Source organism: Larus michahellis, chromosome 1 (assembly GCF_964199755.1).
Source record: "Larus michahellis chromosome 1, bLarMic1.1, whole genome shotgun sequence".
In the NCBI taxonomy this organism is placed as follows: domain Eukaryota; kingdom Metazoa; phylum Chordata; class Aves; order Charadriiformes; family Laridae; genus Larus; species Larus michahellis.
In genome coordinates, this window is record NC_133896.1 from 134,987,254 (window position 1) to 135,003,908 (window position 16,655).

Consider the following 16,655-nt stretch of genomic DNA (forward strand, 5'->3'; position numbering starts at 1 on the left):
AAACTACAAGAAGGTAGATTCAGACTACGTATAAGGAAGAAAAATTTTACAATGAGGGTGGTGAAACACTGGCACAGGTTGCCCAGCGAGGTGGTAGATGCCCCATCTCTGTAACCATTCAAGGTCAGGTTGGACGGGGCTCTGAGCAGCCTGATCTAGTTGAAGATGTCCCTGCTCATTGCAGGGGGGTTGGACTAGATGACCTTTAAAGGTTCCTTCCAATCCAAACATTCTACAATTCTATGATAAGAGTGGACTGACTAAATAGTTGGGGTTCTAGGAAGGGAATGACCAAGAGAGGTTAGCTAATTGAAGTGCTTCCCAACCTCTGTGCATCCAGCAGGAAAGTCCCACTGCAGGAAATCTCTCATCCTCCCCAGACAACCCAATAATTAAAAGCTTGATTGTTAAAATCAGCAAGGACAACAGAACAACCTAATAATGGGACAGACAGACCTAATGTTGCCCACACTAAGTGACTATTGCTCTGACTGTGGAAAATAAAATGAAGACAGATAGCCTCTTGGTCAAAAAACAACCATAATTTCTCTCCATTTCCGTCGAAAGTGCTTATAAAAGTTGTTCATGAAAGAACAAGAACACAAAGAACCTACCATAGAGTGGATAGCCCCACTATTCAAAACAGTGCTATAATGCACGGATGAATGGCATCATCAAAAGCCACTATTTTCAACAGTTTATGGATTTCAGATGATTTATATATAAACTGTACTGGATTTAACATGACATTTTACATTAAACTCCCATGGTCTAACCCCAACCCTAACTAAACACCACACAGCTGCTTGCTCACTCCCTTGTCCCCAGTGGGATGGGGGAAGAGAATTGGGGGGGTTAAGTGGCTTGAGATAAGAACAGTTTAAAAGAATAAGAATAAGAATAATATTGTAGTGAAAAGGAAAATAACAAAGAGAGAGAAATAAACCCCACGAAAGACAAGTGATGCAAATGAAAACAATTGCTCACCAACAACTGACTGATGCCCAGCCAGTCCCCGAGCAGCGGCCCCCCACCAACCTTCCCCCAGCTTTATTGCTGAGCATGATGTCATATGGTATGGAATACCCCTTTGGCCAGTTGGGGTCAGCTGTCCCAGCTGTGTCCCCTCCCAGCTTCTTGTGCACCCGCAGCCTACTCACTGGTGGGGCGGTGTGAGGAGCAGAAAAGGCCATGATGCTGTGTAAGCCCTGCTCAGCAATAGCTAAAACATCCCTGTGTTATCAACACTGTTTCCAGCACAAAGCCAAAATACTAGCTACCGTGAAGAAAATTAACTGTACCCTAGCCAAAACCAGCACAAATTCTTATATAACGACTGACTGATTTGTTTCTGTACAAGTATCCTGAGAATATAGCATTTATTAAGTCACATATCCACTATGGAATTATGGAAAGAACCAGGTATAATCTTATGTTATACCAAATCCTATATTTTTACTTTTTCGTAATTTACACACTGTCACTGCGTATTAAAAAAAAAAAATCCAGATTTAATCTACATACAATTCTATAAGACTCTTTCATAACTAGGAAATATTTTGTATTTTTTCTAACAAAAAGCTGGTAGTTTGTAAGCACTGTGTGTTCCACTGGAATGATGAACTACAACTTAAAAATGAACAAAAGCTACAGTATCGGACAACATTACATGGAAGCAGCAAAGTGATGATGTTGGAGGCAGTGAAAAATAATAGGCTGTATTTAAATTCATACCTGTCATTCTCTCCCTTTTTTTTCTCACCTATGCAGGTGGGGAAAAAATCTACCATTGTGGGATTTTAATCTCTGGCTAAACATATGTGGTTTAACTAACTGATTATCTCAGCAACAAGGTATCTTTTTCTGCTATTTTTCGACTACCAATTCTAGCACGTATAGAATTAGTATGACATATATACATACATACATACACACACACATACACACAGAAACACAGTATTTTAACTAATCTGCTCTAGACCTAAGCCATTCCTCCATCTTATAAAGTCTTGCAGTTGACAGCCATTAAAACCTTCAGGATCCAAAATATATACACTGAAGCAAAATTCAGCTCATCTCTTAAATATTCAAGACTTTATTCTGTGATGTTTTCTGTAGAAGTTTGGCTTTGAAGTCAAACGCTGTTTAACTATACCAGTCCCTGGTTTTCCATAGTTTCCTGCTGACTTTTGAACAGAAAATATGTGAGGGTCTGTTTCTCTTCATTGCTATTCGTTTGTAAGTCCGAAGACACTTGCAGCCTCTCTCATGCGAAGACCATTTTAAATACAACTTCTGCTGTGCTAACTGGTGCTTGAGATCCACTGAGGCACTTCAGACACTTGAAAACATTCTCCAGCGGCTGCAATGCATTCTGCTCCTTGCTTTTACAAAGGACATCAGAATAATGGAGTATTTTTGCTTTAATAAAGCAAATGCCACGGTCCTCAGCCTGGAGACTTTGTTGAGTATTTACAGACTTCTCTGTAGTAGGAAAATCTCTGGACAACTGCAAGCATCTAAGCCAAAATACCTTGTTGGCAGGTGGCTTGGATAGAAATCATTATACTCTGCTGAAGATAGCAGGCTATATCACTGCTTTGTCATTAGAAGGAGGAGAAAGCATTCCTTGTTAACTAGTTGCGAAATGCATATCATTTCCATGCTCAAGCAGGTTGAAGTCCTTAATGGGTCTATTCCCAGTTTCCAAGTATAGGTTGCTCTTTCTCGGAATTTTGCCTAAGGTAAGGATGCAATTAGTGTACATTAAACAGCACGGCTATGAACCTTGATGAAGTAAGCTTCTTGTGTATAAACTGTAGAGAAAAGACTCTCTCTAAGGAAAGCGGACACATTAATTCATGTTCAGATTTCAGCCACCTTGGCCTGCCGATGCTATTCTGCTAGGATCAGTTTAATATGTGTAATGTGGTAAAAGCGCGACAGAGGTTTTATAGGTGCTGGTGTCTACATGGAATTAAAGTTTATTTAGTTACAGCTGTGCTCCACTAAAATATTTTAATAATTTTAATGGCTAAACTGAAAAAAGAATAAAAAAAAAGTCGGGGGGATATTTAAAACTTAGGGCTGAAGTATATAGAAGAATCTCCACAGGATACTTGTTCAGCGGCTCACACAGCTCAGAGAGAGACAATACTTTCAGTTTGAGAAAGGAGAGGATTTAAATGTAGCATTATATGTATTTTTATATATATTTTCTTCATACTTGGAGAACGAATTGTTCCAGTTTGTGAACTGACATTCCGTATAGAAAAAGCCCCACTGCCTATCAGAGGGAACTTTCCTAACAGCTGAGATTTTTTCCCTGTTTGCTGTCTGCTCAATTCAGACCTTGGAATGAGTGTCAAGAGGATTGGGATCATGGTCTCCTGGCTTGTTTGCATGTAACGTTAATTTATGCACCCTGGGACAGGATTCTTATGCATCAGATGTCTATTCAAGCCCAAGCAGCTGTTGCCAAGAGCTCAGTCATTAAAGGCAGTGGCTATACATCCCTGTTGCTTCTGAAGGAATGGCAGGAGGATGATGCCCAGGAGACCGTACTCAGCCTGGTGCAGGATATTTGGTTACATAAAAGAAATTAGATGCATGAACCTTCCCACCCATCACTCTTGCTTCACTGTTCTTTTGAAAGTTGTCTCACTAACAAGGCTTTACAGAAGACCGTATGCTCAGCTTCTCCAGTCAAACCTAATTTTTGTTTATTTATTTCAGAGGGTAAAGAAGACATAGCATAGTCCAGCCTTTTGAAGGCCCATTTTGCCCCCACAGCTAGAAGAAGATGCAATTTAGGACACCTTATTCAAGATATCCAATATGTTGACTAAGATGATCGGAGCCGAGATGGCCTGTGACAAAGGACATTTGGATAGACATGAACCCGCAACCTTCCCTCTGCGATCATTTCAGCTCTCTCTCTATTAATGAGGTACACAGCATTTCTTAATCTTGCTGTTCAAACAGAAGGAAAAAAAAATACAAAGTATTAAAAAAAATTATGAAGTATTTCCCAAAGCTGGAAATGAATACGCAGCAAGAAAAGTACGCCACCTCCACTTTAAAATTCTGGCACAGCTTAGATAGGTGATAACACTGGTGCAAGAGAGACACTGTTCTTTAATGCTACATGTATATGGAAAAACATCCCTGTAAAAGGTGAATCAAAATGCAGCCAGAGCCAATAGCAAACTCTCAGCATGAAAGTAAAGATGAAATTCACCTTTTTAAATAAAGAAAAAGCAAAGGAATTTACATTTCCAAGTTTACCGGCAATCATCCAGCTGCAGGAAGGTCCATTTCCCTTTCGTCTCTATTCCCAGGCACCCCCCCAAGTTGGGAGGGCTGGACACCCACCTCGGGTACGTCCGTGCCTGCTGTGACTCCTTCACCACACCAGTGCTCGTCTCTTCAGAGCTGGCGTGTGTGGTTGGGTTTATAAAAGAGCTACCTGCTTCCTCTGGCTGCTCGAGTCCCGACACTGGCCAACTGTGCTGCCCTCCTGCAAATATTTTTCTTAAGAAAATGAGCTGCAAATTTTGGACAGAGTACTGCATTCATCATGGTTTAATCATTTCCCTGGTGTATGCTTTCCATAGTGTGCGTAGTCTTCACAGAATAACTGATAAACAGATAAAATAAAGGATAATGAATAAAAAGATTCAGCTGTGAGATCTAGTTAGTTTGGCTACCTGTTTTCCATGCTCAGTCACTTCTTTTGGCATGTCTTCTCCTTTTTCCTTGACTTCTCTCTCATTCTTTCTTTTCACATTATCTTTTCTTTCTACTTTTTTTTTTGCATCTCCTCTTCTCCACTTACCAACCCCTTTCCCTTTCACGAAGCTCACGTATTTTTTCATATTGCACCCTGCCTGCTTTGCAGGTGTGCAAAAGATAAGACACTTGAATTAAGGCTCTCAAGCCCCGAGGCCCAATTCTCTTGTAACTCCTCATGGTTTTGGGTGGCCTTGAATGTTTGTGCCCCTTGAGGAAGCTTGATTTTTAAAAACAACGCTCGCAGCGCCCACCACAGCTAATGAAATACACTTTAACGAATCTATCAAGGTTAATGATAGCCAATGGCGTCTCTCCGTTCTAAAAAGCATTGGCTTTATATTATCTTGATCACATTCTCCTCTTCTTCGGGAGTGAGAAGGCCAGAACTTTCATTTCAGCGATGCAGGAGATGCAGCTGCTTGTGGTGAAGATGTGGCTGTGACCCCGGGGATGGCATTAGCCAGGTTCCTCGCTGAGGGCCTGGAGCTCTTGTCACGTATTTGACTGGGATAGAAACGTTCCGCTGCATTTAGAGGGAGCTGCTGCCCTTAAAACTGTGTCCTTCTATCCGCCTCGTGGCAGAAGAGAATGGCATTTTTACTGAAACACTTATAATTCCGTTTACTAAAAAGCAACTTCATTTTTGTAGTAACACAAGTTTGCAAAGACATTGCTTCGAAACTCCCCCCGAGGCGAAGCGAGGATGTATTTCTGAAAGAAACTCCCCCCTGTCCCCCGACTTCTTTTGACGTCGCTAACCGGCAACCGCCGTCACGCGCGGCGATCTCAGCCCTCCTCCCAAAAGCCGTCCCCGGCACCTTTCCCCTCCCCGCCGCCCCAGGGAGGGGAAGGGGACGGCCGCTCCTGGCTCACCCTCGGGGCCGCTGCCCAGCCCCGGGGGGACCCTTCCAGCCACCGCCCCCGGGGCCCCCCGCCCGCCCGGTACCGGCGGCGCGGCGGGCGGGAGCTGTCCGTTCAGCACCGCCGCTTCCCCTCCGCCCTCCCGCCCTTAGTTTTGAACGGGTCAGACCGGGCCGTGAGGGGGGTTTACCGAGGCCGGCGGGAGGTGTGGGCTGAACGGGCGCCCACACCGCTCCGGCACACCTCTGGGCAGGGCTTCGGGGCCGGCTGGCGGGGCTGCTCGGCGGCGGAGGGCCGCGGCGGCGGGGCCGGTACCGGTACCGGTGCCGCTGCAGCACCGCGGAGCCGCTGGGGGGCCGCGGTGGCGCGTCGGCGCAGCAGCCAACCAGGAGGCCGCATGCAAATGAGCGCGGCGTCCCACCGCGGGGGGGCCGGTGGCCGCCCTGTTGCCATGGCGACGCGCGGCGGCCGTGCCCCCGGGCGGCTCCCGGGGAGACCCCACGCGGGGCGGGCAGGCGCGTGACGGCGGAGCCCCGCGCCGGGCGGGCCCGGGCGGCGGCGGCGGCGGAGGTGGCGGGAGGGGGGCGAGGCTGCCGCCGGCCATGCCAGTGCTGGCGCCCGATGCTGAGTCAGAAACAGGTATCCCGAAATCCCCCTCTGAGGCGCGGCCCGCGGAGGCCATGGAGGAGCTGGAGCACACCTGCCCCCAGCCTCGCTTGGTGAGTCGAGCCCGGCCCCGGGCGGGGGATCGGCCCCACCTCGGCCTTCCCGCCCGGGCGCTGCGGGGCCGGGGGCGAGCGCGGGGAGCTGGGGCGGGGAGGCGGGGGGAACCGAAGCGGGGGAGAGGCCCGTCCCTTTGTGTAGCGCCGCGCCTCCGCGGGGGAGGGAAAAGCGGAGGCTGCCGTGGGGGTGGGCCGTCCCCCGCCGCCGGCTGCGGGTCCCGTCCGGGCTAGTGTGGGGACCTCGGGGAGTACAGGGGGAGCCGGGCAGCACTTCTGGTCCCTTCTTTAAAAGGAAAAAAAATTAATAATAATCCCTCCCCCCCCCGGATTAGGGTGCGTTTGAGAGATGCTGTGTCGAGGGTCTGCCGCCTTGGCGAAAGGCGGGCGTGGGGGTGCCGGGGCACACGGCCAGGGTCTCAGCTCAGGTAACGGGGAGCGTGTGACTCGGAGGAGCCGTATCACGATATATATAGAGATATATATATAAAAAGCCGCATATCCGCAATGATGAATGCGGAGGAGCAGCGTAGACTCAGAGGAGGCGGCTGCGGGGGGCGATGGCCGATACCGGCCTCCCCCCGGCCCCGGCTGCTGTCACCCTCCCCGGCTGTCACCCCCCTCCCGGTCCCGCTGAGCGCTGCGGGACGGCCCCTCGGCCCGGGCCACTGCACCCAGCAGCGGTGAAGCCCCGCTTTTCTCAACTTCACAGCCCACTGAGGAGTTGCCTGTTCAATTCGGGATGTGTAAGGAAGAGAGTCTTGGAGAGCTGCGGGGTTTTGGGGATGTGGGGGGAGGAGGATGAAAGAGAGCCAAGAGAGTGATAGGTAAAAACTCCTTTCATTTGGTTAAAGGGGAGGGAAGGCTCCTTCAGACTCTGCAGGCAACTTTACAAGGCTGCTGTACCCCAGGAGTTAAGAATCTTGAGAGCTGCCTTTTTTTTCATGTGCTAACTTAAAATAGCTGGAATATTTCCTTGCTATTTTATTTAAACCTTTTATTATTTCTGTCAGGAATGGTCACTCCTTTTCTTGACGTGGTACGTGCCATTGGCAAAGTGGCAGAAAAATAATAATAGTAATACCTATATGCACACACAGAAATGCAGAGAGAGTATCAAGGTGTGAAAGTGCATGATTGATGCAACAGTTTAGTACTGGAAATTAGATCGTTTAACACCAGAATTCAGTCACAGTCTTAATTAAAACATATTTAAACATCAAACTTCAGTAATTAAATTCAACGCTATAGTTGAGACATTGTTCTGATACGACAAGAAATAGCAACAGTCATTGGAGCTGACCTAAATTAATGTTTTCTACTTGCCAGTGTTATAATTAGAATCAACTTTAACGAAGACTTCCATGTGTTCATGGAAGGCTTTTGGAGCTCTTTTAATAGGGAAAGTTAGCTCACGTGTTGTTACTGCAGTGTGTTCGTACAGGCTGTCTAAGATTTCTCTGTCAAAAGCTCAGATATAACAACCCGTTTGAATATATTACTCCATGTAGTCTGACATTTTAAAAGATTTTAAAGAAAGAAGTGACAATATGATGCCAGTGTTTACAGTATCACGCATTCCAGCATAATTTCTGTGGAAATTAAGGTGACAGCTAGAGTACACGAATAAAACAGGAATTCATTATGATGTTTTAGATCTTCCTGAGTACGGGTAAATTAATAATGGACAATGGTGACGTTTTGAATAAAGATTTATGGAAAATGTGTCCTTATAAAGTGATATTTTGTCAGCCAGCAGATCTACATTATCTTCAGGCAAAAAAAATATAAAATTGCCTCTTGAAATATAGCACAATACTTGGTTAGGGCATAAGGAGTGATACAAGCAAGCATAGACAAGTTATGTCTTAAGTGAGAAGAATTCAGAGCTGGTGTCCTGAAGAGTTAAAGTGCATGACCCCTTGACAGATGATCTAATAACATGGATATCAAGTTCCTATCAGATCTTTTTTAAGATCATCAGTGTTTTTTCTGATCCCACTCCTTTGAAGGCAGCACGTACAGTGGTGGGCCAGTAATCAAGTCACTTACTTCATTAATATAAATTAAAGAGGATGTCTCAGTTATCATTTTAGTATCATTTTATTATCTTGGATCTTAGGATGGTACCTCAGGATGGGTTTGGTACCTTGGAATGATATAACTGGTGGCAAGTAAAGTCTGTGATATTTACAGATGACTTTTTAATGCTGTTCATTGGTTATTACACGTCTCTAATTATCTGGGCTTTCAAGTTCTTAAGAAAGGCTCATTTTTAGGAAGCATTTTTTCGTTAAGAAAATAAATATTAACTTCAAAATCAGCCCAAATTTTAGACGAAGAAAAGGGGGTAGTTCTTGTCTGAAACAGTTGTTGTCATCCTTTTCATTAAAAAAAAGGAATCATTTATTTAAAGCCTTAAAACTGTGAATATTTTTAATGGATATCTGCCACTAGGTCCTCTGATTTTAGGCTATGGAGTCTGCTAGCTTGGCAGGAAGTGTCACAGTAAGACTAAAGAAAACCCCTGTATCCTTCAAAGAGCAGGAGAACAGGGGACATTGAAGGCAATTCTCAGGTAAGTTTCAGTGTGTATTGAAACCTGATGTTTTCCAGTGCCTAGTACTGTTGTGATATAAATTGCCATTAATTTTTTCCCAAGACACTCTTTGGGTTTTCTTAACCAACTAGAGAATTAATGAGCATTCGTGCTTCAGTCAGTTCCCCTGGTCCATCTCTCACTTAATCTTTGCCTTCTTTACATTCTCAACTTCCACGTATCTGAATGCCAGAAAAATCTCTCTCTGAGTGACATGTGTACCTTAGTCTCAATGCACAGTGGAGAAACAAACCAGTTAGAGTCACAGGCTTTATCCATATTGGTGATTTTAGCAGTTTTGTAATGAAGAAAAAACCCACAAATAACCTTTCTCCAATCCTGGTTTGTCTAGTTTCGCATTTATCCATTTCTCGTCTGAACCAAACTGCTGGGTTTGGCCACTTTCTGACCTACCACTGTCCCATCCATTTTTTTAAGTGAGTGTTGCTTCTCCTACTTGAGCTGTAGGATTCCCATGGTTTGGTCACGGGGGCCTTCATTGTTTTAAATGGGATAAACATCGCTGCTGGTCATATCGTGATGCACATTCAAGGTACGTCAGTCGCCCCGGATAACTTTCAACAAGCTGCAGAGCACTTCTGGGCTGTGGATGTCAGTCTGAGAATCCCAGCCTTAGACTTTGCCTGTGCTACAAGGGCCCATAAGTGAGGCAAGTGGAGATACCAAAGGAGGAAATACCAAAGAGTAAGTACAAAGACTTGTGTAGCTTAATTTTATAATTTATTTATGTCTCCTGGGATCAAAAGTTTGACTTTGATCCCACAAGACTGTGGTCCCATGTGTAGGCAGTTCCTTGAAGGATCCATGTGCACCTTCAGAATTACCAGTCCTCCCCCTGAAAGAAACAAACAGGCATTTCAACACCCCTTGTTCAGGGAGACAATTCCAGATAGTGTCTTTCACAAAAGAAAACAATGGCAATTTATAAGGACAGTGCTGCAGATAAAGCAAAACCGAATACACATCGAAACTTACTTGAAAACAAACTTCAAAACCTACCACTTGGTCTCATCTTTCCCTTGAATACGCTGAAAGCTTCTTTTCCTTGTATTCCTTGTATATGACGTCTCTGTCATCCAACACAGGCCTCAGTGAGAACATCTGGAGAAGTACCTGTGGGACCTGGGTACTAATGTCTTGTTTTCAAAACTGGCTGAAGCCCTTAGGGTTAGGCCAACTAAAGGAATGCAGGGCAATGAAATGTACGTTCCATTGCAGTATCTGCCTCATTGTGCTTTGAGTCTAATGTGAGATTAAGCCCAAATCAGGAAGACAGGCTCTTCTGCAGCACTTCAAGTTAGGCACAACTTAAGGAACCTTAAGAAACTAGATAGGCAGAAAACCACCTGAATTGCCAAGGTGAGGTACAAGGGAGAAGAAGGAGTAGACAGGTAGGTGGTAGGTTTGGGCTGTACTTGTGGGGACATTGGTGAGTACAGGACCAGGCAGGAATTAATTTAAAGGAAATTTAAAGTAAAGTGAGTCTATCTTCAAGGTGATGTAAAGAAGCAGATAGGTACTTTTTGCTCTGCCTGCTCTGTCCTTGGCAATATGTGACACCAGGAATACTGGGCTGTTGCCGAGATCATGGTTACTTGACATCCGTGCTATTGTCAGATGCCTGTTCTCAGGCAGCTCTAGCTGTGGTCAGATCCCATTTGCTTGTGCAGGAAAGAGCATCAGGGCCCTGTGTGGAACTACCCAACTAGTTTTTTTCTGCTTAGCATCACCATTGCAAGGACAGAGAGACCAACTGGAGACTTAGGACCTATCCATATGGCAGGTAAAACATGTGCTGCCAAGGCACTGTAAGCATCAGGGCCATTTGAGGTTCACCCTGGCAATGCTAGTGACTGCTCCTGGCCTTACTTCTGCTGCCTTAAGATTCAGAGGCTACAGTCTTTTACAATTCAATTGGAATTAGGCACCAAATACCTTGGGGCCACTAAATCTACAATACTTTGGAGAAGAGACTCAGGTGCAACTGAAGATCACAGCTGTCATGTCATTTTAGGTATCAGCTGCTTTAGCCATTTTGATTATTTTATTAGTTTTTTAGAAGAAATAAGAGTACATGAATTCATTTTTTCATTGTTTCAAATTATTCAAGTAAATTTGAAAAACATTTTGTTTATTTATTTTATTTTATTGAAGGGTAGAGGAGAACGTTTTAGTACTTTCATTCACTGGAGCTGTATAATGGTTTAAGGGGGCAGTAGACTCCTCTAGGTGTTTGCCCTGTTACTGCTGTTAAGCAATGAAATGTTAATCACAAAAATTGAAATAGTTGCAAGAAAAGCATTTGCAAACAGTGTTTTGGGAGGGTCTGATGCAACCTCAGGAATTATTTCAGATATTTTATTTCCATGAGCTTCCAGAGATCTTCATATTTATATTTCCTGTATCACTGAAAGGGATATGCAATTTTATCCAGAGGAGCTAATGATGAATTTAGGGGATTTTGTTGTGGTTACAAAGTGTCCCATACATCTCTCTCTCTCTAATGTGATGTTATGACTTAGGGGGTCTGCCATCTGTTTACTTCAAAGTGGGACTAAGCATAAATATATATGTAAAGAGCCTTACATTTGAGGAACCTAAAATGACTTTATTTCACTAAATATCTTTTTGGTCCTTTATAAGTTTGGGTTTGCTCTGGGTTAATTTTCATTTTCATAAATGTTGGCTACTACATAAAAGCACAAACCCGTAAAAACATGCCAAATGTGGTTTGCGCTTGGGGACATGTAGCAATCTTTGCTGCACTTAAAAGAAAAAATAAAATTGCCCCTAGACACCAAAAATCTACTGTGATTTGCCTTTACTACATTAAAGGATATGCAATTGGTATACGTTCTGAAATGCCACAGTCTCTGCAAAAACATGTTGCAATATTTATTTGTGAGATATACAGGACTACAGATACGTTTTTCAGGATTCACAAATGATACATAAACACAGGGAACAAACATTACATTCCATGTATTGTATTCCTTGTTTGCAAATGCATATATGCAATGCTATTTCAGAAGCAGCTTTTATTAGGAGAATATTACCAATTTCTTAAACTGTGCTGTTGTCATTACTATGAAAGTTAGTATCATATCTTTAAAAAGGAGTAGAAAACCACTGTAAATAGTTTCTCTCTTCCCCCTCTTCAAAAACATATACAACATTATAACGTAACATATGTATAAAATGTAAAAAGAAACCCAACACGTACATGGATGTGGAGCATAAGACCTCGAGAATTAGGGAACCAAATACGGATTACTTGGGCGAGAAGTATGCGTAGCGTACAACCACACATCCAGGATTGTGCACAGACGCTCAATGCAGCCAGAACTGTCTATCCTAGTATGTGCTTATACCTTTGCTTCCACGTAATCTGCTTTCCTTTCCTACACACACATAAACAGACAGCATAAGGTGAACAAACAGCTCTTGTGAAAGGCACTGGATGAATCAGGGATCTGTTAGAGAAGCCCAGTGTACTCCCTATGGGAAAATAGTTCTTCCCAGGATGCGTCTGCCTGCCAGCTGGGGAACTGCAGAGACTACGTGCCTCCTGTGCAGGAGGAAGAACGGGTTTGGGTTTTTTTTCTTCAACATAGCTCTATTTTGAGTAATGGTTTATACAAAATGCTGTCCTACATCTGGCATGAAATAATTGATAGACGTTGAGTATTTTTATGTAGAAGCACAAGTGGAGATTGAATACTGGGCCAAATTCACCCAATATCTTAGCTGTAACTCCGTTGACTTCAGTAGATTAACCCTTGCCTGTGTTACAGCTGAAGTTAGGTCCTTTGAGGCATCCACCAGGTGTGTGCACTAATGCACAAGTCAAAAGAAATGGGTCTTAGAAATCCAAAAAATATGAACTGATGTTATCTCCAGTTTCTGCATTGATCAGTAAAACACAGAGAGGCATTAGAGCAGCGGTTACACATTTTTGCTCTGTTGCCCGTGGCCAACCCTCAGCGTTAATCGTGGGCCAGCAAGCACCTGCCATTCATCTTTGAACTGTAAATGCACTTAGGACAGTTTGGTTCTGCAGTGGCCTTGCAACATCCTTCTTTTGCGATGGTGTCTGCAAGCTGCCGCTTGGTAACCGGTGCCCTGTTGAAGGAGCCACATACTTCTTTATCCTGAAATACTGCATGCCGGGACATCTGACAGCTTGGCTAAGTCTCTAGCCATCAGGACAGGAGGACATCCAGGCTCACAGGCTGCGCGCCACCTTAGCTGCAGTTTGTCCTTTCAATGAGTCCTACCTGGGTCACTTGTACACAGAGGTCCTTCCAGCTGTGCCAGGGGAGGGGGCTCAGGCGGGTGAGCTGCCAAGTGTCACGTTTCTTTTCCAGATGGTGTTCACGGAGATTGAGGTGCGTCTTCGGCAGTTCTTTCACTTGAGCTGTGCTTGGCTTGGGGCCCATCCTACCTCCAGGATGGATTTTATTTTCTAAATAACGTGCTCCCGTTCAGTTAAAAGTCATGGCTGTCACCCAGAAATCTTGTCATGAAATTCTTTGGCCTTTTGCAAGTATTGGACTAGATTATATAATAGTTGTTCTAGTTTCATAATCTATGAATCTGTACATATGTTCATCATTGTGCTTCTTGAGAAGGCAGTGGAAGCTGCTTTTTTTTCTCTTGTATCTTCCATTTGTAATTGCATCTTGCACTTGATCGTTACTGACTTAATACTAATGACAAGCAAAGTATATTTGATTGAAGATAAAGCCCAGAAAAAGCAACTGAGCATAAGGCAATTTGAAGTGCTTGCAAACAGACAAACAGATTAATTTTTTTTTAAGTTATTTTTCTTATTAGGTTAGTTTGCCCTATTTTTAGCTTAAATTCACCTCCGTGAGTCAGAAGAACTGTGGGAGAACAAGCTAGATTTTCTTTTGATACATGCATTAATATCGGAACTGTTTGTGAAGAAGTTTACCTGGAGGCACCCACCAGTAACATTCAATTACAACTTAATTGCTCGTTAATTTACCTGTTTGGGTCAAGGTTACTAAAGCTAATACATGAGACAACATAATTTTCATTTTTCACAATGTTCACTCCCTGAACCTCTAAGAGAAGACCTTGGTAGTCCTTAACATAATCTTTCCACTTGCAAAGGGTATTCATACTTCAGAAACTCAGCATGTATTTTTAATTCCTTCTCAAGAGTTTTGATAGTGTTTTTCTCCTAAGTGTTCCTTAAAAACTGATGTCAGTGTTTCCTGCTCTGTAATTATTGTTTGTCAACATCAGGAGCAGGTTCCCAAAATAATCTTTCCTTATATGAGTAGATCTCACCCACGTGATTTGTTCCAGTGAAATCAGTTATCTGTTTTAAATACCGCCTCTGAGATAAAAGGAGATTACAGCATCAGACCTCCCACAGAATTTGCCTGCCGGCTTAATTGTTTTATAAGCACAGGCCCAGCCTGCTTTACCAAGTTTTGCCTCGGTAGCTGTACTGGTTCAAGACCTGAAATTTTCTTAGACCTTTATTGATGGCAAAATCTTTGATGACAAAACAACTATTTGCTCTACCAAGAGAATGTTTTTGTCTGTCATGTAGTGAGGGAGGTGATGTAGCTGCGCAAATAAAAAAAAATAAAAATTAAAAAGAGTATCTCCTTCCATTAGCATATGTTGTATGCAATTCCCCTGCAGCCAGAGTTATAATGGCAGATGCGTGATGGCATAGATGGGTCTACATTTGCCCATTTTCAAAAATATTTCTGTCATTCTTGCTGTTGCTTAAAAAAAGTCAACCAAACAAAAAAACCCCATAAACCAAATAATAACACAATGAATTATTTCATATTACAGGCTGTAAACAGAAGAGAGGGTGTGGAGGTGCTCGTGCTTTTGACCTGTTATTTCAGTGGTGTGACTCCTGTTCCTCTGCAAATAACTGACCGCTTTCCTTTTAATCCATTGGAAACATAAGCTATGAATGTTTATTTGCTGACTAGCAGCTAAGTTAAATGGCTATGGTAGCCTAAGAGAGTGAGTGTGAAGAGTGATAATAAAAAGGCAGCATCAAGATACACCTAAAAAGAAGCTGCTTCTAGCTGTTGTGTAGGGTTTCTTCGTAAAGTATCCTGACCACAGACCCAGCTCAGGGCTGCCTGCCACACTGTATTCTTCCATCTGGGCTTCTGTCTTATTAAATATATTTGCAGGTTACAAAGATGTTACTGGGTGCAAATGGAGCTGTGAGGCATTTGCAAGCCCCTTTTACCTACTACCTTCCATCTTTTAATTTCCTGAAATTTATTGAGCATCATTCAGTTATTTTGCAAATTTGTGAGAATGCAAGTAAGACACTGTTTAAACTTGTCATAGAATGAGTCACTTCTGATATGCTAAGATTATTGGATATGATGTTTTCATGTACGTTCATTTTTAGGAACTGAATTTAATTATAATTGAATGCAGTGTTTTCATTCCCAGGGAACAGGACTTCCGTTGTAAGAGTTTTTTTAATGTCTTCTGAAGTAAATATCACTAACAAGTCCTAATATTATAATGACTTATCCATTTATGGCATGTAATAGGCTTTCTCTATACACCAAATATTAATAATACAGTAACAATATGGCATTTGGACTGCTTAAATGAAAGCAAAGTCTCCCCGCTGACACCAGGTATAAGGTGCTTATGTCATTAAAGATAACCATCTATTAAAGCTCTAGAAATTGGAAGAGTTATCAGTTTGAACACTGTATAAATCACCTTGCGGTTAACAGGGAAGGGCAACAAAAATAATCAAAGTTGTGGATCAGCCTCCATACAAGGAACAAATAAACGGGGTAAAGCTCTTCAGCCTGGAAAACGTGACTGAGGGGAGAAAAGAGAGAGGCAGGGAATAGATGACTACGGATGAATTTACTGAAGCTTCCACTACAAGAGTATCAAATAATACAAGGATGAGGCAGGTGCTGAACAAACAGAGGTAATTCATCACCGAACTCATGCGTAGGCTATAGAGCACCCCGCGACAGGATGGTGCAGATCTCAGAAGCTTACCTTGGTCCAAAATACGAGGCTCATTTGAATTGCTTGAGTAATTGGAAAATGTAAATGCCTAGAAAATAATGATGAAGGGAAAAATCTGTCAGAGAAAGACGTAAGTATATTTGCACAAAGTCTTTATCTAAGTATCTGGTTATTGGCAAAACTATAGTGAACTTCTAAAAGTACTTTAATGGATTAACCAATATGAAAAAGTGGCTATAGAAACTACTTGCTCTCTTCTCCCAATTCTAGTTATTACTGACAAGAAACTGGAAAGAATACAAGTAATTATATACAAACTGAAAGAGTTTGATAATTTATTTCTGGTTTTTAATCATCTCTTGAAATATTTTATGCGCGCTCTAATATACAAACCAAATGGTCTCATCTTATGTCACTCATAAGATGTTTTTGTTAAGCTCAGCAATGTTTTTTCTACAAAAATAGAATGAAATCATATTGGATACCAGTTGGGAAGCTATTGCTGTATTTCACTTGATCTGTCAGCACATGGTATTTATGCATTTCTCTGTGTAGCTTCTTTTTGATAGAATATTGCTGATTTCAATCTATTGTATTTAATGTATTTTCATATCCAGTGACTGAGAGGTCACAGAGTAACGGGGATA

General features: G+C 42.9%; 1 protein-coding gene across 4 annotated transcripts in view; it reads left to right on the top strand.

Annotated features, from left to right (window-relative positions):
• The first annotated feature begins 6,114 nt into the window (after positions 1-6,114).
• PCYT1B (phosphate cytidylyltransferase 1B, choline) overlaps positions 6,115-16,655 on the top strand; it is a 33,138-nt gene continuing 22,597 nt past the window's right edge. The window contains exon 1 of one of the 4 annotated variants that reach the window (XM_074604427.1): positions 6,115-6,374. In XM_074604427.1, the coding sequence (XP_074460528.1) occupies positions 6,258-6,374 (117 nt within the window). In that variant the 5' untranslated portion in view covers positions 6,115-6,257. The remainder of the gene's footprint in view (positions 6,375-16,655) is intronic. The other 3 variants (XM_074604435.1, XM_074604408.1, XM_074604418.1) reach the window with 3 other exon arrangements.